This window comes from Rhamphochromis sp. 'chilingali' (assembly GCF_963969265.1).
Source record: "Rhamphochromis sp. 'chilingali' genome assembly, chromosome: 15".
NCBI lineage: Eukaryota > Metazoa > Chordata > Actinopteri > Cichliformes > Cichlidae > Rhamphochromis > Rhamphochromis sp. 'chilingali'.
Window position 1 is genome coordinate 184,996 of NC_137942.1, and position 26,685 is coordinate 211,680.

General features: G+C 43.6%; 1 protein-coding gene across 2 annotated transcripts in view; it reads right to left on the minus strand.

The window, feature by feature from the left end:
* crhr1 (corticotropin releasing hormone receptor 1) overlaps positions 1 to 25,809 on the minus strand; it is a 36,106-nt gene extending 10,297 nt beyond the window's left edge. Inside the window, exons 1-5 of one of the 2 annotated variants that reach the window (XM_080905505.1) lie at positions 25,610 to 25,809; positions 18,485 to 18,575; positions 18,354 to 18,404; positions 17,965 to 18,084; positions 13,571 to 13,653 (exon numbers count right to left, since the gene is read on the minus strand). In XM_080905505.1, coding sequence (XP_080761631.1) covers positions 13,571 to 13,653; positions 17,965 to 18,084; positions 18,354 to 18,404; positions 18,485 to 18,575; positions 25,610 to 25,633 — 369 coding nt within the window. In that variant the 5' untranslated portion in view covers positions 25,634 to 25,809. Of the gene's footprint in view, positions 1 to 13,570; positions 16,861 to 17,964; positions 18,085 to 18,353; positions 18,405 to 18,484; positions 18,576 to 25,609 lie in introns of those variants that run through there. The other variant, XM_080905506.1, reaches the window with a different exon arrangement.
* Between the last annotated feature and the right edge of the window lie 876 nt (positions 25,810 to 26,685).

Genomic DNA, 26,685 nt, shown 5'->3' on the forward strand with positions numbered 1-26,685 from the left:
CTTCAAAGAAGTCCCACCCACAGTCAGGTATGTGTAAATGGGATATTTCTTCAATATGTGCTGGAATGAAATCAATCAGCCAATCCATCAACTAGTAAACATTCTTCATAAACAGCTCCCTGAGACTCGACCACAGCATATCTGAGGTCATGTCTTTGACCTTTGATCTCTCCTTGGATCCTATAGTCTTGACCTATAAAAAAATAATTCCCACCTGGTTGGTGAAGGTTTTTATCTGGAGCTGGTGAAGGAGCTCATGTTCTCTAAGACCTCTGTAGCAGTGGTTCTCAAACTCATACCACACTGGTGGTATGTGGGCTCCCTCTAGTGGTATGTGGGAGGTCTCCAAAAATTTTTTTAAGATTAAATAATATACAATACCATGTTCTGAGTGAGGGATTTAAAATGAAATGAAGACAGAAAACTAAACAGCAGTGACGTTTGTAGGGTTACTGAAGTTTGGATGGGTTAGGAACAAATGCAATTGCATGGCAGGACGCTGTACACGGACCAAACTTCAGTCAGGAGAACAACTGAACAATTGAGATAACCCAATTCAAATTCAAATTTTTATTTGTCACGTACACAGTCATACACAGTACGATATGTAGTGAAATGCTTGGACAACTGCTCGTGACCTAAAGAAAGCAAAAAAGGAAAAGGCTATGAATAAGATAGGAAATAAATATGAAAAATTAAAAAGGGTAAATTTAACTAGGAAGGAATAAAATATAAATTAAGGTTAAAAATGAAATAACTGTACAACACAAATTAGAATGAAGGGTAAATTTAACTGGGAAGAATAAGATAAAATATATAAATTAAAGTTGAAAATAAAATAACTGTACAACAAAATACACAATATAGAACTATATAAGAATGTATGAAGAAATCTAAATATAAATAAATATATACACAATAACAGCAGCTGTACAAGTATTAACTGGAAATGAAGAATATAGTGACCAGTGTTGTGCAAAACCAAAGTCCAGAAAGTCCAGTGTGTGTGTAAGAACTGTATGTGTGGGTCAGTACTGTGTGGTGGTGTGATTGAGAGACCGTATCGCCACAATACGAGGTTAGTTTAGGTTATGTTTCTGTTCAGAGTCGCAGCTTTCACATGAGATGCTGAGGTGTAACAGGGGTCATGCCCTTTACAAAATCTATCCAATAATCAGTTTACAATCACATCCTTTCTCTGTGTGCATGTTTCCATAGCAACATGTTGTTTTCATTTAGATGATTAAAAATTATGCCAAACGTGTAATCAAAACAACTATGTGTTTGTGCCGTAATAATAATGAACAGTTATGCAACTTTCCTTTCATGCTCAGCCTCGTTGCACTGTAAACACACACGCACACCTTGCTTGTTAATTACGGTCTGTGATTGACCAGCAGCCAGCTCTTCTGGCCAATCACAGGAGAGCAGGAAATGGGTGACAGATTGTCTCAGTGGGAGATGCTCTCTCCTCTCTCTCTCTCTCTTTCTCTATCACACACACACACACACACACACACACACACACACACACACACACACACACAAAGCAGACCACATGACATTACATATGGACTTATAGACACACACACGTTGTTCTTTGTGCCTTTGTGAGGACCCCAGGGAAACCAGCTTCCCACCTGGACCTCAAAGGGATCCGCCCCCTTAGTGCTCACACACACAGAGGCTCCAGATGGTTCTCGCTCTCTGAGGACTCATTCACACTGACGTTTGATCACTCATGTTCTCACACTTGTCACTGACTGTTTCAGTTTATTCTGTGTGTGTGAGAGGGTGTGTGGATCAGGAGAATGCAGAAAACTTGTTAAAATCAAACAAAGGTTACAAATCGATGCTGTGTGGCTGAGAGGGCAGAAATCATGCTTCAGTGACTTCCTGCCACCTGCAAACACCTGAGCTCTGTATTAAGCAGAGTACATTCCAGCTTAACTCATCGGTTCTCATCTCCATGGTAACTAAAGCTGCAGAAGTAACCTGGTATAGGTCATGTGCTAGATTAGAGATCAGTAGGTCTGCTGAAGGTTCATGGTGATATGAGGAGCTTGGTAAAAAAAGGTCTGGACTTTAAGTTTCTTGAAGGTGTTTCATCCAAGAAGCTTCTTCAGTTCTAAGAGCAAATGATGCAGAGTCACTAAGGGGGTCGCTGACCCACTATTGATCAGTGAGTATAGGGGTGGGATTTAATAAGTTTTCTTCGTCCCACTCCTTTTCAGGTAATTTTTGTTTTTGTTTTGTGCACTTTATGTTCAATATATGTATTTCTGTTGTGCCTGAAATGAACAAATAAATGAATGAATCTATCTAATCACATGAGCCAAGGTGTGAAAACAGGTGTGGGTCACTACCAGCCGAGGTTGTGAGACCTTGCCCCACCCTATCATGTGATTTCCTCAGGTGAAATGACCCAGGATGTGAGTGGGCTGTTGTCAATAGGAAAATTGTACTTAGTAGTCAGTATAATCTTTTAATGGTGTAAGTTTGCATATGGTAGAATACTGCATGTAATCATTTGTGTTTAGAAGTATATAGTTGGTGGCATATTGAAAGAATGTCTCATCCTAGGAGGTCTGTGACATTCCAGGGTGTTCTGGCTTCACCCCCACATCCTAGGAGTATGGGAGAGGTCGTACCTTGTCTTATTGTTTTACGGTAGGATTAACGTAGCTATATCTGTTCTAGTCTAAGTGCTTTTTGTTTAGATGAAGTCGTTTATGGGGTCTCACACACACACACACACACACACACACACACACACACACACACACACACACACACACACACACACACAAGCACCCACTGAAGTATAAATAAAGACCGGGGCAGTTTCTCAGTGCGAGTCCCAGTTCTGGAGACTGCCCTTGCTAGCAAGAAGTTCTGTGTGTTTCTCTTCTCTGAGTCTCTACTGAAGAAGTGCTTTAGAGTATATCTCTTAACAGCTGTAGCGTCCAGATTACTTACGTAGTCAGCTAATCCGTTCAACTGATATAAGATGCGGTAAGCTGAACAGAGCTTCAACCGTCTGTTTGTTGAAAAATAGTAATGGACCGCATTTACTTGTTAGTAACTGTAACGGCGTTGTAACGACAGGAATAGTAATTAGTTAGATTACTCGTTACTGAAAAAAGTAACGCCGTTAGTAACACCTTACTCCCTGCCGGTAACTGATGCCCTCAGGGGTCGGTGCGTTGGTATGTACCAGCTCACTCCCGGTGGCTACTTGGCGGGTCCTGGTGCCTCTTCCGGGGCAAAGGGGGCCCTCGGGCCTCCGGCCTCTGGGCCTGCGGCTCGGCTCACTCTGGCACAGCTGGCGGGCACGCCAGTGCAGCCCCCTCTGGTTTCTGCTCCGTGGCTACTGGGTGACCCCTTGTCTGGGGCTCTCCTCAGCTCTTCCCAGGAGGGTGGCACGGATGCCCCCCTGGTGCTCCTCCTTGGGCTCTCGCACTCTGGGGCCTCTACATGTCTGGATCTCCTCCATGCCAGCTTCATGCCCTGGGGGCGGGGCTATGGCTCTCTACACCCTCTTGCAGACGATTACATGGGGAAACCTTTTGAATACAAGCGCGCTGATCCACACAGGTGTGCACACAGGTGTTCACTGTTCATAGACATAAACTACACCTTTCTTGGCTGCTACCTCAAAGCACATTGTGCGCTGTCGGTCCTGCTTGCTGCACAACAACATTCAATATTTAGTATTTACTGCAGTTTACACTTAGCTAGATTAACGTGATGGTGTTGTGTTTAGTATGTTGCTCTGGTTTTTTTTGCTTGTTTTCTCTTCTTTTTCTCTCAACAGGTGATCCAGGAGATTTTTTTCTCTTCTTTCTCTTTTTAGTGCCCTTTCTCACTGTCCCTGTTCCCTTCTGTTTTTCTTTTCCTTCATCTTTCTTTCTCCCTTTCCTATCCTCTAGTCATGTCTGTCCCATCTGTAACAACTGAAAATAAAATATTATAAACAATAACAACAAAGGTCGATCAAATACCAATACGGCAAGGCCGTGATGATCCACTTGGCAAAGTAAATCCATTGGGTATCCTTGTTGGTCTTCAGACAACAATTCTGACGGCTAAAGAACCAAATGGGACAGGCCAAAAAAACGTTACTTGTAACGGCGTTATTCCCATCACTGGTTATGGCGTTAATGTCATATTAATGAGATTAACGCTGACAGCACTAGTGGGAACACAACGAATATGACTGCACATTTACGCCGACATCATCCTCGTGCAAAGACAAGTGGAAGCAGACAAAAACAACAAGCACGCATGCTTTACCCGAGTCATTTAGACAGCCGTTAGCACGTGATTCTCCTTATGGGGACCTGATATGTTTAATATGCTGCTGAGAATATAGCCCAGAAGAAGCGTATAGTATAGCTTTTATTTTGGAAAGAGACATTTCTCTGTAATAAACTCTCTTTTCCAAAGATGAGTGATTTCTCCATCAGATAGATTTTTTTATTATTACTATTATTTTGTTGTTTCAGCAACATTAAATTTAAAAACTGTACTTGAGTTAAAATATATATTTATAATTTTAATAAATGACAAATTAAAAAGGCATGAACATTTTTTTGTATCGAAAAAATATCGAACCGTGACACCAAAGTATCGAACCGAACCGAACCGTGAATTTTGTGTATCGTTGCACCCCTAATACATATACATAAATACTAGGGGTGCAACGATCCAATTTTATAAAAATAAAAATTGGATGAAGCTGTCTCTCAGTCTGCTGGTTCTGGCCCCGAGGCTCTTCAGTCGCCTTCCTGGTGGCAGCAAACTGAAGAAGCTGTTGGACAGATGGGTGGAGTCACTGTGATGCAGAGGCTTTTCCAGATGAGGCGGGTGCAGCAGATGTCCTGGAGGGAGGGAAGAGAGGTACCCACAATCCTCTCTGTTGCTTTCACTACCTGTTGTAACTTTTCCAGCAGGGCCCAGTGCAGGAGTCATACCACACAGTGATGCAGCGGTGAGGATGCTCTCCACGGCGCCTCTGTAGAAGGTGCTCATAATGGGGGTTGAATCTCTCGTTGTCCTCAGTTTGCAGAGGAAGTAGAGTAGCTGTTGGGCTTCGCTGACCAGTGATGCTGTGTTCTTGACCAGGAGAGATCTTCTGAGATGTGCACAGCCAGGAACTTGGTGCTGCTTACCCTCACAGGAGCACCATTGATGGTTAGTGGGGTGTGCAGGGTGTGAGCTCTCCTGATTTCTGTGATGATCTCCTTGGTCTTCTCCACATTCAGGGACAGGTTGTTGTTGCTGCACCACTCAGCCAGATGTTTAACTTCACTCCTGTAGCAGGCCCTATCGTTGTTGCTGATGTGACCTACCACAGTTGTGTCGTCTGCAAACTTGATGAAACGGTTGGAGCTGTGTGATGGTGTGCAGGCGTGGGTCAGCAGAGTAAAGAGCAGGGGGCTCAGCACACATCATTGGGGAGCCCATGTACTCAGTGTTATTGTGCTGGAGGTGATGCTGCTGACCCGTACTGTCTGCTGTCTTCCTGTCAGGAAATCCAGCAGCCAGTTTCACAGTGAGGTGCTGATGTAACAGTGTTTATGTGGTATTATTCCACTTGCCACAAATGTCAGTGTAATGGGGAAACAGCCCCCCCCCCCTCAGTGTGGCTGGTTAGGTGAGGCTGGCTGCAGTAATCGCTGCCAGTCTGCCGTAGCCATACGAGAGGTGAGTTGTATTGTTCGGCACACGATATAGCTAAGTAGTACACATAAAACATAAAACATGTTTGATTAGCTGATGGGCACCAAGTGTAATAAGTGCTTAGTGGACACATGTCCAACACCAGTTTATGTACTTTTCATTTGTTTATTACTGTGTAAAACTGTGTGCTAAAGCAGAATGCTAATGGGATGTTCTGCTGTAGTGTTTCTGTGCGGAGTGGTGTGTGGCGAGCCTGTGCACTGATAAAACACCGTTGTTTCCATTCAGGTACATCATTTGTTGTTGCTGTTATTTTATTGTACATTAAAAATTGTAATATTGCTGCAGTAATCGCTGCCAGTCTGCCGTAGCCATACGAGAGTGTGCTGTGCGGAGTGGTGTGTGGCGAGCTTTTGCACTGATAAAACACCGTTGTTTCCATTCAGGAAATAAAGTGGCAACGATCGATCAGAGACTCCTTGTCTTCTTAAAAACACAAAGCAGAGTCGAGGAGTTGGTTTGGGCCGAACTGTTGCAGCGGGGTGATGCAGAAACCGGTTATACTGATCCCAGCAGATCCAGTTTAAACCACTAAATGAGAAGGTGTTTCCAAACTTTTTCCTGTTTCTCTTAAATATGTACCTATATATATATTGTTAAAGTGAATTGTTAAATGTTTTATGCTTACCACCTCTACATTGTTTCAAACTCTGTGTTCAAAGGCCCTCCCCCCAGCCTCTCGAGGTTCTGGGGGGAGGCTGCAGTGTTTTATCACAAGCTCATCCCATGTGAAGATTCTGTTTGATGTTTGCTAACCTTCCTGCCCTTTTTATGGTTTCACTGTGTTGTGCATATGGTGAACCAATTAGGGCTGCCACAAACAATTATTTTGATAGTCAACTACTCACCAATTATTTTTGCGGTTAGTCGACTAATCAGATCATGCATCCGTTGGACGTAAAACGTACAGCTTATTGCACCAGCAGCATCTGCTCTTATATAACTATCATTAGCTTACATCTTTAAGTGTTTAAGGTGCTAACTAAAAATAAAGACAAGATGATAGTTTAGTAAATTTGAATGAAATTTGCAGATTGTTTCGGTGAAGTTTAATAAACTCCTTGCTATCTAAAATATAACAGGACACCGGAGTAAATTCTGGAGCATCTCACACTTCTGATGATCAGCTGTCTGCTTGACGTTTATTCCGCTGTGTAAAAACTATAACTTTAATCTCAGCCAAACCGATTTACTCAGGAACAAATAAAATACTAAAAAAAGCCAAACAATAACATTGTTAAGTTATCTAAGTGACTTATATATCATGTTTAACCTGAGTAGCGAAAGACAGCGGTGGGTTTGAAAACGATTTGCGGGGAGTCCGCTGTTCTCACGGCTCTAGTTAGCCTAGCCCCCGGCTAGCTATCGAGCTAGTGGGTAACAGACGTCTCCGAAAACGTCGGAGCGCTTTTGAAAATATGCGGTGTCTTGATAAACTGAGCAGATATTTGAGGTTTACACAGCTACATTCTCGCCTGAAAATATGTTAAACGTTTATTTTGTGACCCAGAAAGAATAATAAGAGTAACATTAAAACTAACTAGAAAGCGAAAATTTCTGAAGAAATTTTAAGTGTGCCTATGCCGCCGCTAATCAGTATAGTTTTCCATTCAAACGGCTACAGAGAGCAAAACTCACCGGAGCAGCCATTCTCCACCATGAACTATGGTAAAACCAAACACCGCTCGCGCCTCACAGATGACAGCTTACAGTTTTGTGTAAAGATGAGGTGACTTCGTACAGCCCCAATTTGTAGACGCTGTGCGCAGAGGTTCATAAGCAGACCCGACAATGTTTGCATGAACACACTTTGAAGCATTACGTTATGGACCACTTTTCACACATAGTTGCTGTACCCACACAGCCGGCTGTAGCTTTTCATCTCACAGCCCGACACATACACAAAAAAAAAAAAAAAAAAAAAAGCAGAGAGCACAGACTTTACACCTGAGAGGCGTGATTGCAGATGCCGCTGAGGTGGGTCCACCTCCCCTGCAGCGGCACTGCAGACCACGCCCTGCCACACACATCAAACACGTAAAATAAATATTTATGCACTTTTCATTCACTTTTTGTTTTTTGTTATTTTTACACAGTGTTCTGAATGATTAACAATGGTCTACAGCCAATCTTGTGTATTATTATACAAACTTTGGTTGTAAGATTCAGATAACTATTTAATAAAAGCTAAATATTTTATATGAGAGTAAGAAAGAAAAGTATATCTTTGTCTCATACTCTCATCAGACAATACATGAACCTCTCAATAAACAAAATATTTGCTCGGCTTAAATGACAAACCGCTATTTTACACAGTGGAACACTTATTTTTAAACAAAACCAATGCAGTTCGCCACTGACAGTGCTTACCTTTGCACATCACAGTAAACACTGAACCAAGATGGCGCCCACGCGAACGAGAAATCTGAACTACGGTGTCCTGCAGAGGACAAATGGTCAAAATTGCTAAAATTTACAACATATATGCAGCTCAACAGCGACACCTTGTGACTTATTCCAGTCACTACCTTACATATACATAACGTCTTACCTGACATTCAGTTCACCGGACACTCATACTGAATCACCAGCCCATATAAATGAAAAATAAGTCCAGCAGCCAACCAAGAGTCATCACGAAAGACTAGGGGTGACACGACAGCGTGAGCGGGCCTGGGTGTCAGCCAGCCCAGCCTGGGTGTCAGCCAGCCCGACCTGGGTGGCAGCCAAGCCGCGCTAGCCAGCTAGCCGCCATGCGGCGGTGAAACGAGAGCGTGAGCCGGCCTGGGTATCAGTCAGCCCGGCCTAGGTGTCAGCCAAGCCGCCCTAGCCAGCTAGCTGCCATGCGGCGCTAGCAGTAACATCGTGAGAGATATGGGACTTCTTGATAAAATATGGGACTTCTTGATAAAACGAGCAGATATTTGAAGTTTACACCCCTACATTCTCGCCTGAAAATAGGGGAGGCTGTCATAAAGTTCAAAATCAGTAACTTAGCGCGCACAGCTGTATAGAAACTCCGTCGTGCTAGCTAGCACGCAGTACAGTTATTGTAACTGTCAGCACAACGAAAATAAACTACACCTAAACTCGGTTTATATCTGACCCAAATAGAGTGCAGTTAATAACGTCTTACCTGAAATTCAGTTCACCAGCCGCCTGCTTCTCCTGCATTGGGTTTCCCTTATCCACGATTGAGCTCCGCGTTAGCCACCACCGGTCGATCGGTGTTTCTTTCCCCGCATACGAGGGGAAGAGACATATACCGGTGGCTAACGCGGAGCTAGCTAGCCACCGGTATATGAACAACTCAGTTATTTTTTCCACATCGACCAGCATCATCGGCCCATATAAACGAAAAATAAGTCCAGCTAAGACAAAGACTGTTTGCGGAGCGATCGGGGGTGAAAGGAGTTAGAGACGCCTCACTGAAAGCCAAGCCTGGGTGCTTTTGAGCGAAGCGGCGCTAGCTAGCCGGCCGAACTAGCTAGCCGGCTAGCAGCAACATCGTGAGAAATCTGTTGCTAATATGGGATGTTTTGACAAAACGAGCAGATATTTGACGTTTACACACCTACATTCTCACCTGAAAATATCTTAAAAGTTTACTTTGTGACCTAGAAACACAAATAAGAGGAATATATTAAACCAAGTGGCAGCCGCCATTGTTTGACTGGCAGAGGCGTGCTTTGAATTGTGGGATATGCAGTTTTCCACCAAGCGTACACCATTGCCGTTACCGTAACTATTCAATGCTTCGTGCAACCTTAAGAATTCCAATGGTTCCTGAAAGCACCAACGCTGTGCGCGCCGTTCGTATTGTTGTCATTATGGTAATCCAAATACGGGGACATACCACTAGAGTGAGCCAACACACCACAAATTAAGTGAGTGAGCAAACACACCACAAAGTAAGTAAAGTTTCACTTTCGTTCGTTCCCATTCATTTGAATGGGCAAAAACTTGCATTAAAATATTCATATTTAAAAAACTATAGAAGTAATAAACACCAAAAGTCATAGCAACTCATTCCAGCTCCAGCCGCACACAATGATATATCATATGTGAACCTTGTCTCAAAACTGTGGGGCGAGTTAAGGTCCAAAATTTCAGGCGGAAAAAGAATAATAATAACTAGAAAGATTTGCATTTCCTGCGAAAATGCAGTGTGGATGCTTTAAAGCTGAAGCTGTATGCAAAAACTAGCTGAAAAAGCTGAAAAGTTGCAGAAATTGTAAAAACTTTGCAGAAGCAAAGGAACTTTGCTAAAATGGAATAACTTAGCAGAACTGCAATATCTTAGAGGAATCATAATACTTGGCAGAAATACAATAGCATAGCAGAACTTAGCAGAAATATTGTAACTTACCAGAAACATGATAACTTCTCAAAAATACAAGAATTTAGGAGAAATAGTATAAGATAACAGAAAGAATATATTTAGCCAAAAATACTTAAGCATTACAGAAACACTATGATTTAGAAAAATAGTACAACAGAGCAGAAATACTGTGATTTACCAGAGACACTGTGATGAACTATGAATATTGTAATTTTAAATCAATACTATGTTTTAGCACAAATACTATAATTTGACAGAAATACTATATTTAGCACAAATCTTATAAAATAGCAGAAATAGTATGATTTAGCACAATAGTAATAACTTAAACAGAAAAATTGGAAAAGCAAAATGGACAGCTGAAAAAATGCTGAACATGCTGAGGGTCCCTCAAATATACTTGTTAAATGAAAAAAATTGGCAAAAAAAAATATAACAGCCACACAATCACAAATATGGACACATATGGAAACACACATGCACAGAGAGAGACACACACAAGATCCAATTCAGTCAACCAGTCTAAATATATTGAATTTGAATCTTACAATGAGATCATCCCATAAAAAGGCTTCCTCTCTCTCTCTCTCTCTCTCTCTCTCTCTCTCTCTCTCTCACACACACACACACACACACACACACACACACACACACACACACACACACACACAGAGAAGTAAGTTTCTAGCTCAGTCAAGCAGCCTTGGAGCTGCTGAATTTGAATCCACCAATCAGAGAGCCTGTGCACTTTTTCCCGCCAAAACAGGTGCATGCAGCACAGAGAGACACAGGATTTTTGCAGTCTATTTCTCATAATGACGACTCCCCTCAAACAAATGACCATAATTTCCTAACCGTAGGGGCTAGAACGGTCATTCTTACACCGTTTTGTTCAGAAGAGATGGGGGAATCTTAAAGTGTTGACAATTTATCATTAAAATATGAATTATTAAAGATAATTGACTTCTAATGCACCATAACTGAGTAGAGCAAAGCAAAAACTGCCTTGACTTGCCCTCAAACAACGCTTTCTAACTCTAAATCTATTTGGAGTATCAATATCATTCTTTCACCGTAAGAGACAGCAGGCTTTGGTGAACAATCATGGAAATTTTCAGGTCTCTGTGGAAATCCATTAAAAAGATATGACGAGAGAAATAAGTGGTTCATTTCCAGAGTTTGAAATCTGAAGAAATCTGAGCGAAGGACGAATTTCCTACCCTCAAACAAGTCTAACTCATTTCAGAACGGTAATAGGTGAGAAAATAATTCTTGAATTGTGAGCGTCAGGAGTGTCTGAAGATATACTGGGACAAGCCTTATGTCTTAACTTTGCTTCGTTGAGGAGATATGACGATTCGAATATGCCTCTCATTACAGAAATCAAGCGGTGATTTTGAACAAGCTCTCCATTGACTTTCTATGGAGAGTTTTGCGACTTTGTGTTGGTCTGAGGAGATTTGCCAAAATTCTATAAATCCCACAACAATGATAGTGACATTTTCGGAAACCCAGCAAAAATACCTACGTTTTGATGTATAATTTGTGGAAGTTGAGTGAAGATTGAGCAAGTAGCAAGAAGTTGTTCGGACATGAAGAGAAGACTGCAAAACCTTCAGTGGCAGACTGGAAGCCAAGTGCATAGCAACCATAACAACGCATGTATTTTGTGAAAAATCACAATTTTGCAACTGAAAACTTTAAGAGGCATAAAGGTAAAACGGTAAAAGATTTGAAAAAGCTGAATCATACCTGAATAGCCCAATAATTTGAGAACATTTTAAAGTTTGAATGGTTGTTCTACGTGAAAATATGAGGAAGTAGTTAAGTTTCAGAAACAAGCAAATTTTAGCAGAATTGCAGAAGTTTCCCATTCATTTCAATGGGACAAATTAAGCTTAATATTTTAAAAAGTATAATAGTGAAAAATACCAAAAGACATAGCAGGAATTAGCAGAAATAGCAGAATATTTTAAAATTTGAACGGTGAAAATCGGCTGAAAATTGTGGAAGTAGTTAAGTGCCAAAAAGTGTACGGAAGTCCCAAGAGGAACTCAATAGTGTGGATGCTTAAAGCATCCACACAATAATAAATCCGAGCAATAGTAATAAGTGTGCCTTCGCATAGGCACACTTAATAAATCCGAGCAATAGTAATAAGTGTGCCTTCGCATAGGCACACTTAACTAGCTCCTGCCATTTTTGGAAACTGAGCTGGGCCGCGCTATGAATTCTGGGACACAGCTTCTTCTTCTTCTTCGGGGTTTAACGGCAGCTGGCATCCTTGTACATGCAGTGCTGCCATCTTCTGTTTCAGTCCGTTATTACACTCTTAAATCCTACTACTTATTCCTGCGTCTTTTGTGTTCTTACAAAGCTTTAAACGACGCATCGACTATTAAATTAGTCGTCGACGATTTTGATAGTCGACGTAATCGTGACTAGTTAAGCTAATCGTGGCAGCCCTAGAACCAATACAGGAATTGAACCATATATTGGGTGTGGGGGAGATTACCCCCTTTATGACCAAGGATGTTGTGATCAGGAAGTCACGCACACAGACACACACACACACACACACACACACACACACACACACACACACACACACACATTCTTGCACATGCATACACGTGCACACACACACACACACAGTGCCTTGTCTTTGTAACCATTGGGGGGTTTTACGGTGGGAGGTACTTGTGTTGTGTTGTATTGTGTACTGTAACTATCATGGGAATAAATAGCTGCGAGGGAAGCTACTCTTTGAAGGATTTGGGCTAGAGACAGGTGAGGAGCTGGTTCTGACCAAACTTCCCTTGTTAGCGGGTAAAAAGCCGGTTGAAGATGTTGTCTTGTTTTCCGTTCTTCATGAGGAATAAGTCTCTAAACTAGCGGGGCATGTGGAAACACAGACCCAACATATATGTGTGTGTGTGTGTGTGTGTGTGTGTGTGTGTGTGTGTGTGTAGGTATGTGTGTCATGCTCTGATGACACCAGTATATAAGCCTGAGGCAGACAGACAGACGGGCGGGTGGTATGAGCATTCTGATGTCATCAGACAACACTCAGAGTGAATCTAAATCCAATATTGATGAGAATATCAGAGAAGACCATTATCACCCAGCAGACGTGTGAACACACACAAAGACACACACACACTGAAAGTGTTTTCCTGTCCCATGTATCATCTGGGGACGTAGTCGTCCTTGGTCTGTCAGAGTAATGACAGAGGGTGGGCGGAGCTTTAGTGATGTCACATCGTTACCCTCATTTTGGGCCCAATAACAAACATACGAGTGAAACCTGCACTAACTCCTTTTAAACTGCCACACACTGATCATGATTTCCTCCTTTAAAAGGACTTGTGCATTACTACCAAACATCGTGTTAGTTAAGGCTCTGTTCGGGTTTACGAGCTCATCAGTAATAGAAACACGGTCAGAGCATATTGATCAGTGATTGGCGTTGGTGCTTCTCACCAGGACGATGATCTCGGTGCACTGGCTGTAGTTTCCTCGAGCCGCCCAGCTGCCGTTCACCTGACACTCTCTGTAGACCCGATCTGAACACAAACATCAACGCGTTACTGTCAGTACAGGTAAAATACGAGTCACATGACACGCGAGTCACAGAGCTACAGGTTAAAAAAGCTGATCCCACCCGTGCTCACAAAGTCTGTTTTTTCTGTCAGCCTGTCCAAGTAATGACCTGAGCCGTGAAGCCTTCAGTCGAGTTAAACAGTTTTCTGACAGATGTGAACCACAGAATCCAGCTGCTCTCTTATGAAGCGCTTAACTAAAACAACACGTCCTGATGTCAAACAAATGATGACTTTGTTTATGACTTTACAGCTGAATAAAGTTTTCTTTTTTCCATTACAGCTCGTAATAAAGTGGTAATAGCAGGCTAACGAGGGCTAAACAAGAACGTAATACTGTGGTATTTTGTAATTTACTATCAAATTAGTACTAGTACCAAAGTTATTTGGTACTAGTTGTTTTGCATTTTTGCATTTTTGTACAGCACTTTGGTCATCGTTGCTGTTGTAATCAAATGTGCTATAGAAGTAGCAAATATGTTAACAGTTGAGTAATATTACCCTGAAATGTATGTAACAGGGCCCGAAAACTGGAGTTAATACTGTGGAAATAAAGACACTCCCACGAGACAAAACCAATTAGTAATAGAAGTAATAGTAATTTTTGAATTAACCCTACTTAGTCCCAAAAGGTTGCTTCTGTTCACCTGAGACTGGAGAAGCCACCTGATGATGATGAAAAGTTTCTCCCAGACGAACAGAATTAACTTTTGGGATTCCTTACCTGGATGAGTGAGCAGACAACCCTCCAGCCTTAGGTTCCTGGTATTCTGCTTTGCAGTAATGTAAATATTGTGTTTAATAAAAAATGAAGTTGAAAAATCTTTTTTTCATCTTTTTTTCATGCCTAAAGATGAACAAAAAACCTGATTGAGGTTGTTATAATTCATGCATGAAAAGGTTAATAATAAGTAATGATTGAATGCAGTGAGACGGTGTAAGGAGCTCGGAAAGAAAAGCGTCTGGACCTCTTTAAGTTTCTTGGAGACATTTCATCCGAGAAACTTCTTCAGTTCTAGTACCAGCCAGTGGAGAGACCCAGATATTAAGCCCTATTGGGACTTGTCCTTGTCCTGTCCCACTATTGATCACGTGCCTCGTGAGGTGGAGCATCAGGTGAACCAGAGGAAAGTTGCTGCTAACCCATTCACAGAGAGGTGGAGAATGGCTGCAATCACAGCATTGTACGATCGTGACAGATGTACCCTTGGGCCCCCTCCTCGATTCAGAGATGGTCTTTCCCATTTCATGTAAATGGCCTCCTTGACTCTGCCCTCAAACCAGCGTAGACTGCAGGGCCCTGGCCTGACGAGGTGGCTCTTCTGTTTGGTTGTTTAGTTTTCCGCGATGTAAATATCCTTGATTTAGATCCTGGAACTGACCTCCCAGCCCATTGTTCCTTGAGTGGGCTGGTTTCAGTCATTATGCAAACGTACTGTTTATAAGATTGAAACCTGCAGTCAGCTGAGACTGAAGAAGTCACCTGGATGAGTGATGAAACGTTTCTCCCACAAAACGCTACGTCCAGATGAACAGAATCAACATTTGGAGACTTACTTTGGAATGTCTCTAACAACCATAAAGTTCCATATCTGGTCCATCTTCTCAACGATTTCCTGGTCATATCACCTCTCCAGCTCTTGAGGTATCCACCCTGAAGTCAATTTTCACTGAACTTGGCGTTCCATTGTCAGAAGAGAAACAGGAGGTTTTTTTTGGCGTAACCCTTGACAACATTTAGTTCCAGGCTTCTTTGTTCAGAGAAGTATTAATGTCACATTAATTGTATCAATCTCGTCCTTCAAAACGTTCTCCTTGTTCCCTCTTGTGCTAAAGGACTGCTGCTCTTCCTGTTGGACACCTAAACTTTGCTCTGTGCATAATTGCTACCACTTGCGGCATCTAAACCATCAGTCCTTGCCATAATCGCTCTGGCAACGTCTCGCTCACAGGAATGGCATCACTTTCGTTTTGATGATCAGTTGTCCCACCCTGACCACATTCAGCTCTAAACAGATGTTGCTCCTTCATCTATCTGCATTGGTGGTTATTATGGCAGAAGGTGGTTCTCTTCAAAATCAGCTCATGTCTAAGCCCCCATGGTCCGCTGACCAATTACCTCAACCTTAGAAAATTCCAGCACACCTCACCTTCAAAAACTGTTTATCATTGTGTTTATCCACGTTTCTACCAGATCCTGGTTTCTTTCACACTTTCATCAAGTTCTCTCATTGTCTGGAGTTTCTCCTAATCTTTTCTCTGGCCATTCCTTCTGCATCAGTGCAGCAACACCCGCTTCTAGCAAAGGAATCTCTGACCATGGGTAGGCTTGTAATTGGCCGGTCATTACAAACCTACCAATTGTATATTTGCAAGAATCTCCAAGACCTTTGTAAAGTTCAATTCAGTTCAATTCTGTTGCCTCAAGGCACTTCATTACTACTTTTAGGGGGTTTCCTTCTTTGGGGATCCGCCGAGTAGCTGCTGTCAGTCCATTATGAGGCCTTCCCCAAACTGCAGCATCAGTTCACAATTCTTCAGCATCTGTTGTCAGATCTAAATGAGGATGTGGTCTCAGCTAGTGAAATACCCTAGTTAGACAAGTAAACCAGCAGTGCTCTAATACGGTGATATAAAATGGTAAATGGCCTGTATTTGTATAGCGCTTTACTAGTCCCTAAGGACTCCAAAGCGCTTTACGCATTCACCCATTCACACACACATTCACACACTGGTGATGTCAAGCTACACTGTAGCCACAGCCACCCTGGGGCGCACTGACAGAGGCGATATGGTCCTACAAGGTCATTAAGATAAGATGGGGCCTGATTATTTAAGACCTTGTATGTGAGGAGCAGGATTTTGAATTCTGGATTTAACAGGAAGCCAATACAGGAGAAATCTGCTCTCTCTTTCTAGTCCCTGTCAGGACTCTTGCTGCAGCATTTTGGATTAACTGAAGACTTTTCAGGGAGTTTTTAGGACTTCCTGATAATAATGAATTACAGTCGTCCAGCCTGGAAGTAATAAATGCATGAACTAGTTTTTCAGCGTCACTCTGAGACAGGATATTTCTAACTTTAGAGATGTTGCACAAATGGAAGAACGCAGTCTTACATATTTGTTTAATATGTGCGTTGAAGGACATGTCCTGGTCAAAAATGACTCCAAGGTTCCTCACAGCGTCACTGGAGGCCGAGGTAATGCCATCCAGAGTAAGAATCTGCTTAGATACCATATTTCTAAGATTTTCAGGGCCAAGTACAATAACCTCAGTTTGATCTGAATTTATTTAAATTAGGAACAGCATTTCATCCACAGTTATTCCCTCTGACATGTCTGCTCCCTGACATCGATAAACCAGCTCAGGTTCTGGATCTGGTTCTGGGTCCTCAGACTCACAGCTCACAAACAGAACTGGACCTCATCATCCATCGATATCTCAATCAATCATTATTAGAGAGAACTGATCAGAATCTGAAGACAACACAACCCAACTCGACTCCAGTGTAACCATGGCAACTACTGAGCTGTCATCAGGGCCTTACGCCCCTGATCACCCACCTCATCAGTGCACGCTGTGTTTGATTTACATCAGTCTGATCAGATCAATACATCAGTGCCCACAGACAGACGCTTTATTAACATGTTACCCGATCAGATGCCAAATTACATCAGAGGCAAGATTTTTTCTGTGTGTGAAGAAATTATGAAGGTCCAGTGAAACATGAGCTCCAGCTGGTCTCTCTCTCTCTCACACACACACACACACACACACACACACACACACACACACACACACACACACACAGATGACTCATGCTATTAAGTTCGATTGGCAACCTAAACCTTTAATTAAACAGGACATTTATGCCACCCACACACACAGTGGATATAATGAAGACAGTTGGCACAGAAGAAGTCAGCTCCTCCTGGTACGGAGTGGGTGTTGGACGTCACTGAGAACACAGAGTGTGAAACTGTGATTGGCTGACACTTAATTGGCAGCCTCTGATTGGCTGTGGATAAAGATCAGTTGAAGACAATGGAGACAGAGTATATACTGTGAAAAACATGCCCCCTCTAGGAGAGAATGGTCAACAGCTCGTCGTTGCCCCTAAAGGTAAAAAAATAAACAAAAATCTAAATTTATGAGAGAAAAAACTCTGCCTGTGTCTGAGAGAAAGTGTGTAGCTGTCGTCACATTCACACATCAGAAACTGTCTGTGAACGTGTTAGCATGATAGTCTCTACATCTGAGCAGGTGGCACTTACTGGTGGTGTTGTAGTGGATCCCGTTGAACTGCTCAGGACACGGTCTGGAGACCAGCTCACCTGCTGCACTCCGAGGCCAACAGGTTCCTATCCCATCCACCGACAGGTCACAGTACACACCTGCAAAGAGAGAGCGATAGGTGAGAGGCAGAAGGACCTGTAGGGAACTTTACTTCATGAGACTCACCTTTGGTAAATATTATTGAAGTCTACAATGAAAGTTAGAGAATGACTCAAACAGGAAGCACCTCTTAATTTTCCTGTTGGAGTCTTAAACAGTACTGCACAGGTACACCTTGAGAGTACAGCCATGGCGAAAAGCAGAGTACCTCATGGTGATCCTGGTGCTGATGCTTGTCAAAAGTCAAAGGTGAGTGTGTGATACAGACCTGAGGAGTTGCTGACGGTAAATGTCTGGTTGAGCAGGACTAAGGTCCTTGCTGAGAGGCAGAACACAGAGAAGGTGTTGGCGCTCCGGTTTCACTGAGCACGTCAAAGGAAATCCCAAACAGGAAGTTACCTGTGAAGTTGGTCGACAGCAGGATCAAAGTTTCGCAGGTTAACTCAGCCGGGGAGACTGGCCCGCTCAGCGCCACGCACACGAAGACCACCTGAAAGCAGAGTTTCGGTTCAGATCGATCACATGACCAGCGGTCGGCGATGATCCAGCTGAGCGGCGCAGTGTTCGTCAGCGTGTTTTCTGTGTTTTTGTTCTAACTGACTAATAATGTCTCATTTATATGATACGGAGCTCAGGATCCTCCTGTTAATGATGCAGCTGCAGTCCCAGAATGCACTGCATCGCCTCTACGGCGATAATGGAACACAGAGGAGGAATGCAACGCTGCTGCAATGCACGCCTGGAGCGGACGTCCATTACAGCAGCGAGTCAGGTCGCTGAGCTGTGATTGGTCACAGCAACAACCAGCTGAGGTCAGCCATCCAATGACAAGTGGCTGGGTATCAGCTGGAAGAAGGAGGCAGATCACCTTCAGCACCAGAACAGGAAGTGAAGTAATGAAGACTGCACCAAAATAAGAGACATAAGCCTGCTTCAATGAATGACTTTCATTTTTCAGATTCACAGTTTAGTGAAACTAAAGTGTTTGTCTGCAGAGTCAGAGATGCAGAAACGTGTATCACAGAGCCGTGACTCGCCCACGCCCACAAACACCACAGACGGGCTGAACATCGGACCGCCTCGCTGTTTCTCTCTGAATCTGATCAACTGCTGATCATTCACATGAGTTTTCCTCTTATTTCCTGTTGGTGTCCATCTTTGTTTTGGTTCTGGATGAACAATAACATGACAGCAACTACCCAGAATGCACTGCGATTGGCGAGGCCTGTTTAAATCAGTGGACCTGCTACATTGGTACCAAGGTGGCTCTCTCATCGGAGCTATGTGCTGGGTCATGTTCTGTCTCAGGACCTTCTCTGAGGTGCTCTGTTTGTTTGGACAGCAGTAATAATGCATGTGCCGACTCCTTCATATCTGAGTGTGAGATCAGATGGTGTTTCCTCAGAGGGCGTTCAGTCTGAGCAAATATTCAGCTCTCACCTGCCTGTCGCTCATCTCTGCCTCTACAGCTCCAGTGATCACTGATCAATCAGCTCAGTGATTGATCATCAATCAGCTGCTCAGTCTGCGAAAAGGTGGAGTCTTCTGTTAATTCCTCACTAATGTCGCCATGATTCACACAGCATGACTTCACAGTTTGATATTCAGCTGGCAGTGTGTCTCACACACACACATTCTCGTTTTGATATCTTAGTAAGGACATCTATGCTTACCCTAACCCTCAGCCTAACTGTAACCCTGACACGAAAACCACATTTGAGATTCAAACATGTCTGCAAACTCTGAGGACAGGCAGTTGGTCCCCACAAGAATGGTAACATTCAAGTTTAGGTCCCAACAGAGCAACCTAAACAGGTATACCCACAAACACATGCACACACACGTACACACACAGTAAATGTGTCGGCCGCAGAGATCTACTGTTGTGTCTCTGAGCTAAAATTAGATCGCTAGCTGAGTGCAGCACACTCTCCGTCTTCTTGCCATGAATGTTTGGATCTTGGCAGCGCGTTCAGCAGCTCAGTGGGAGGAGTTACGTCAGCGTCCTGCAGCTGCTGCAGAAACCATCCTCGTTATCTGAGCCCGCTCTGCCTCCGGAGCCTCGTCCAGCCCAAGCGACACCGCAAATCGGATCAGTTGGAACACACACACACAGGGGTGCACTGTGTGTGTGCGATCTGATTGGTTGAGAGGTGCTGCTGGTCCATATGTCTCCTGATATGGAGCCTCTGTGTCTTGTCTAACCTGCACACTTGAATTCATCATTCACCAGAAACTTGATCAGACCTGCAGCTCCTCAGGATCCTGAACCACCTTAGCTAGCTCCTCTGGATGTGGAGCAGGATCGGTGCTCTTCCCTATGACTGGCACAACTTCAGAGTTTCAGGAAATTTTAAGTTCCATTCTGGATTTAACAGGAAGCCAGTGAAGGGAAGCCAATACAGGAGAAATCTGCTCTCTCTTTCTAGTCCCTGTCAGGACTCTTGCTGCAGCATTTTGGATTCACTGAAGGATTTTCAGGGAGTTTTTAGGACTTCCTGATAATAATGAATTACAGTCATCCAGCCTGGAAGAATGCATGAACTAGTTTTTCAGCGTCACTCTGAGGATATTTCTAATTTTACAGAATTTACTGCAAAACCTGAAACCTGAAATACATCAAAGCTCCGTCAGTCCACAACAGACAGCAGCAGACTGGCCAACAGCTGAGAGACTTGAAACTGTGGAGGCTCAGAGGAACAGAAGGCAGTGAAGGCAACATAGCAGCTCCTCACTGATCAATGATGAGCCACAAAAACAGATTAAAATCAAACAGATGTCAGAGTTTTCAGAAGAAATGAAGCCGCTGTAAATGAGACTCATTCAGGACAATAATGAGTCTGTAACGAGCTTCCTCTGCCGAGTGTGAGTCTGATCAAACTCCTTTGATTGGAGTCTTGATCCCGCTCTCTGCACTCTGACATGAATTATGTGTGGAGGACACGGAGCCTCGTGACTGAGCAGCATAAAAAGAATCAGAGGATCGTAATGAGCTCGGCAAACACAAAGGAAAGCTGCCACCCACTCACACAACAGCACAACCTTTAAACAAAAGCCAGTGGAAGCACTTCCTGCTGCAGGTCTGAGCCTCAACAAAGCAGAGGCTGAACAATCCGAGGCTGCCACGCACACAGCACTGTGCTATTGACCTGAAAGACTTTTATTTTGAAAAAACTGAGCCACGCTCCTAGAATCAGTTTAAATGGTCTGAACTGGTTTGGAATCCCGACGCCAGAAGAGGGCTGGACACTAACACACTAACACACAGACACACTAACTCACCACACCAACACACCAAACACACTAACACACCAACACAACACACTAACACACCAACACACTAACACACCAACACACCAAAATACAGACACACTAACTCACCACACCAACACACCAACACACTAACACACCGCACCAACACACCGCACCAACACACTAACACACCAACACAGTAACACACAGACAAACTAACAAACCACACTAACACACCAACACACTAACACACCACACCAACACACTAACACACCAACACACTAACAAACTAATACACCAACACGCCACACCCACACACTAACACACTAACACACCAACACACTAACTCACCAACACACTAGCACATCAACACACTAACAAACTAATACACCAACACACTAACTCACCAACACACTAACTCACCAACACACTAGCACATCAACACACTAACACACTAACACACCAGCACACTAACAAACAATACACCACCATACTAACACACTAACACACCGCACAAACACACTAACACACCAACACACCAACACACTAACACACCACACCAACACACTAACACACCAACACACTAACAAACTAATACACCAACACGCCACACCCACACACCAACACACTAACTCACCAACACACTAACTCACCAACACACTAGCACATCAACACACTAACAAACTAATACACCAACACACTAACTCACCAACACACTAACTCACCAACACACTAGCACATCAACACACTAACACACTAACACACCAGCACACTAACAAACAATACACCACCATACTAACACACTAACACACCGCACAAACACACTAACACACCAACACACCAACACACTAACACACCACACCAACACACTAACACACCAACACACTAACAAACTAATACACCAACACGCCACACCCACACACCAACACACTAACTCACCAACACACTAACTCACCAACACACTAGCACATCAACACACCAACACACCACACTAACACACTTGGTCATATATTCCGAAAATATAATGTCAATTCTCATTGTTATGCTGATGATACCCAGCTCTACATTTCCTCCAAACCTAATTCATCCCTCCCACCTTCCTCCCTCTTGAACTGTCTTATGGAGATCTTGGTTCTCCTCCAATTTTCTTAAACTTAACAGTAGTAAAATAGAAGTCCTACTCGTTGGCACGGCCTCTACCTTAACCAAATCTCACAGTTTCTCCATTAATATAGAAAATCCCCCCATCCTTCCTTCCCCGCAGGTAAAGAATTTGGGTGTCATACTCGACAGTACGCTTTCATTTCAGCCTCACATTTACATAGCCCGGTATGAATTTCACTTACGTAACATTAACCGACTCCGTCCTTTCCTTACTCCCATGTTGCTGCCATCCTTGTCCATAGTCTTATTGCTTCCCGGATCGATTATTCCAACTCTTATTTGGTCTCCCCAATAAGTCCCTCCATAAACTTCAACTTCTTCAAAATTCCGTCATAACTCATACTCTCTTAAGAGACCATATCTCCCAAATTCTTCAACAGCTTCACTGGTTGCCCATAGAAACTAGGATAAACTTTAAAATCTTAGTTCTCACATTTAAGTCCATCCATAACCTTGCCCCTCCTTATCTCTGTGATCTTCTTCATAGCACCACAGTTTCCCGCTCTCTCAGATCTTCATCCGCCACTCATCTTGTTGTTCCTTCTGCTTGCCTTACCCCTATGGGGCAAAGAGCTTTCAGTCGCCCTGCTCCTCGGCTCTGTAACTCACTTCCTTCAGCCTTAAGAAATATAGATTCAGGTACAGAGGATGGCTTTATCACTTCTTAATAATGGCTACATCCTCTGTGGGCTGATTTTCAAGATGCAGGATGAGGCGTTATAGAAACAGCTTTGTTCCTCTCACTCAACTTAATAAGAACTGTTGTATTAGACTCATCGTGTCTGATGACCAAACATGTGTGTGTCAGGTTCACATAGGTGTGTTTTGTGACGACAAACGCCATCATTTCTCTGTAAAACAAATTTAACTGCAGGTGTAAATAAAGCAACCTGGACCACACCAGCACACACTAACAGACCACAGTAATGCACAATAATGCACAATGACACTGGTCTCTCGCTCTGCGTCACACGACTCCCAGCATGCACCTTGCCGTCTCAGTTTGCTCTGCCAGTACTTGAACCTCCTCCATGGAGAACATGGAAATGCTGACAAATGTGAAAAACCCAGCAATCATGTCAGGCTGACATGCACCCACAGCATGGCGCCAGCCACTAGGCTCAAAGACCTGACCCCCTCGTCTGACCGCCATTGTAGCCAGCTGTGAGTTAATCTGTTTATTTCAGAGTTCAGCATCTTCGAATCTGAATGTCACACAGAGCCGAGCTCTTACACAGGACGGCCTCACATCTGGGCTCACAACATTTTCCCTGGAACGTCCTGCTGTGTGTCACTGCTGGTTTTCCTCCCTGCTATGCCTGAGGATCGGCCGTCTGAGCTGAGCTGAGGGCCCGATGATGACTTTGTGATGATAACGGTTCACACACACGGAGCTTTAACCACTTAGAGCTTCAGCGTCCTTCATCATCATTAAGCAGCAGACTGCTCCTTTAATCGGCGCTCTCCTCCTTCATGTCCCTGTGGAGGAGTGATGATTATCACCTCCAGCCCACCTCCTCCTGTCACAGCTTCAAATTTCACTGTGGACACACAGCAGGAGGCTTTTATTGTGAAGGAGCAGGCTGCCGACCAATCACAGTGCAGCTGTGGGAAGTTTAACCCTTCATTCGCCAGTGGTTGACAGAAAATCAGCTTTGTGGCCTGGAACTACTTCCTATACTTTTCATGTTGTCACCTGATATCTGACCTTTGACCTCCGCCTTCAGCGTGGAGCATGATGGACGGAGCACACAGATGGAGACAGGAGGTGATGCATGACGCTCGCCCCCTCACTACATCCTCTCTCTCTTCACTGTCATTACTGCTGCTTTGAACACACACACACTGTGACACAAACACACACACACATACACACACACACTCACACTGTGACACAAACACACACACACTGTGACACACACACTCACACTGTGACACACAGTGTGAGTGTGTGTGTCACAGTGTGTGTCACACACACACTCATATACACACTCTCTCTCTCTCTCACACACACACACACACACACACACTCACACACACACTGTGTCACACACACAAAAACAGCTGGCTGTACACTGAAGAGAAGCCACACCTCCATCTATACACAGAGTCCTTACAACTCTCAGTTGTGTGTGTGTGGTTGTGTGTTCTTTATTTAAATGCATACTGTTCTGGCTCTATCTGAATTATTGTAGTTTTATTAAATTGAAAACATAAATAAAGCTCCTGATCGTTGGAAATGTTTAAGTTGATTCTTAAATATGAAGGAAAATCAGCGAGGAAGTGGGCGGAGCAAAAACAACATAATTAAAGATGAGACTGACTAAAGCAACAACCAGTGAGAGTACTCCTAATATCTGACTCGGTCTGTGAGGACGTGACGCTGAGGCTCATCTCTGGGCCGCGGTTTGATCCGCTTTCAGACGCAGCTGGTTCCCGCCCATCAGGAACCTGAATTGCTGTTTGGTTTTCATCCAAAGTTTGAGTAGAGCTGCACATTCCAGTGTTTCACAGAAGCTTCAGTCACAACATGGAGCGTTCATCTATCAGAGTGCTTTGCGCTCTTGATGTCAGATCATTGACATCACTTCCTGCAGCAGCGTCACAGTGTTTCTCAGACAGAAACGCATGTGTGCTGCTGGGTTTGGGAGGTGCATAGACTTAACCTACTTCTGACCTTTGCATCACACAAGTGTGAGACACGACAAAGATTATTCCTCCTTTCAATAAACTTTGTTCTGAGTTTAGGAAAAAAAACTTCAAACTTGATGAAAACAAAAAGACATCAGTAAATCTGATGTCACCCAACTTTCCAGATGTTTCCAGCTGGACAGCTGTGAGGAGGATCAGCTCACCTCCTGCAGGCAGTGAATTAACACTGAGCATGCTCCAAAGATATCCTGCTACTAAATTATAGTCAGAATTTCAAAATGAAAGCCACAATTAATTAAAAAAACAAATATCGTTAATGGGGGAAACCTTTATTTTGAAACCCCTCTGAATTATGGCCGTTCGTTCACAATAAGAGTCGCTGACTTTGGCACACACTTTAAAGTTGAGAGGGTGCACGCGCAGCACGGAACTGTGCACACGCACACGGCCCCCTACCTGACTCAGTAGTTTCCGGTCCATCTCCGTCACTCATTCATCTACTCGGACGCGCGCGCTCTGGCATGCGCCTTCCTGCAGCTCACATTGGTGCCCCGCGCGCTCCGGTCCGGTTTAGATCCCAGAACATGTCAGTCCGAGCCGAGCCGGGCCAGGAGTCCGGGTTAGCACGGCTCTGTCCCGGTCCGCTCCAAGGTGCTCTCATCCACACTGACCGACTGAGGAGCGCGTGCTGGCAGTAAGGAGGCTGCTGTAGAGCTCCAGCCAATCAGAGGATAGTGCGAGAGGGAGAGATGGGGGGGGGGGGGGGGCGGTTAAGAAACCATCAAACATAGAGATCAAAAATCGATTAATCAAAGAGAACAACCACCAGTGGGTCTGTGTGTGTGTGTTTTGTCAGGTGTGTGTGATATAGAAAACAACTGAAACCGGATGAAACCTTTTCATTGTGATGGATTATTGATCGATCGCTTCTCTCTGAGCTGATCGTGGTGAGCTGGCGGCCGAGTGCCGATCACGGCTGGACTGGGACAAAAAAATCGGCCCGGGCATTTTGACAGAGACCGGCCCACCAGGTATTATAGGAAAAACCATAAAGCCTTTGAATGAAAACAAACGCTGTTGTCACAGTGATGTACACTGTGTTGTTGGTATATATGTATCAGTCTAATAAACTTAAACCTACACCATCCTCCCTATTCTGGTATTCTAAACAGTACCTGGAAGCAGACTGCTTGGTCGAGTTAACCTCCTGAACTATCTACAACACATGGTGAAAACCTGAAATTAAGACAGAGAAGAGGTGAGACATGGTCATTACTGATTACTGATGACAGATTTAGATATATTTTCATAAACCATTCATTTGCCACATCAATAAACAGCATGGCAGGGCAAAATATTTTTTCTCACATGGCAACCTTTAAAAAGTGAAAGGAGACAGAAAGACAGGTGAGAAAGAATAAAACTCAATTGACTTTTTGATGGCATTTTACACACAGCACTGGTGCAGAATCTAGAAAATGTGGGAAATACTGGCATCATATACAGTAATTAGCTACTTCTGACGAAATTAT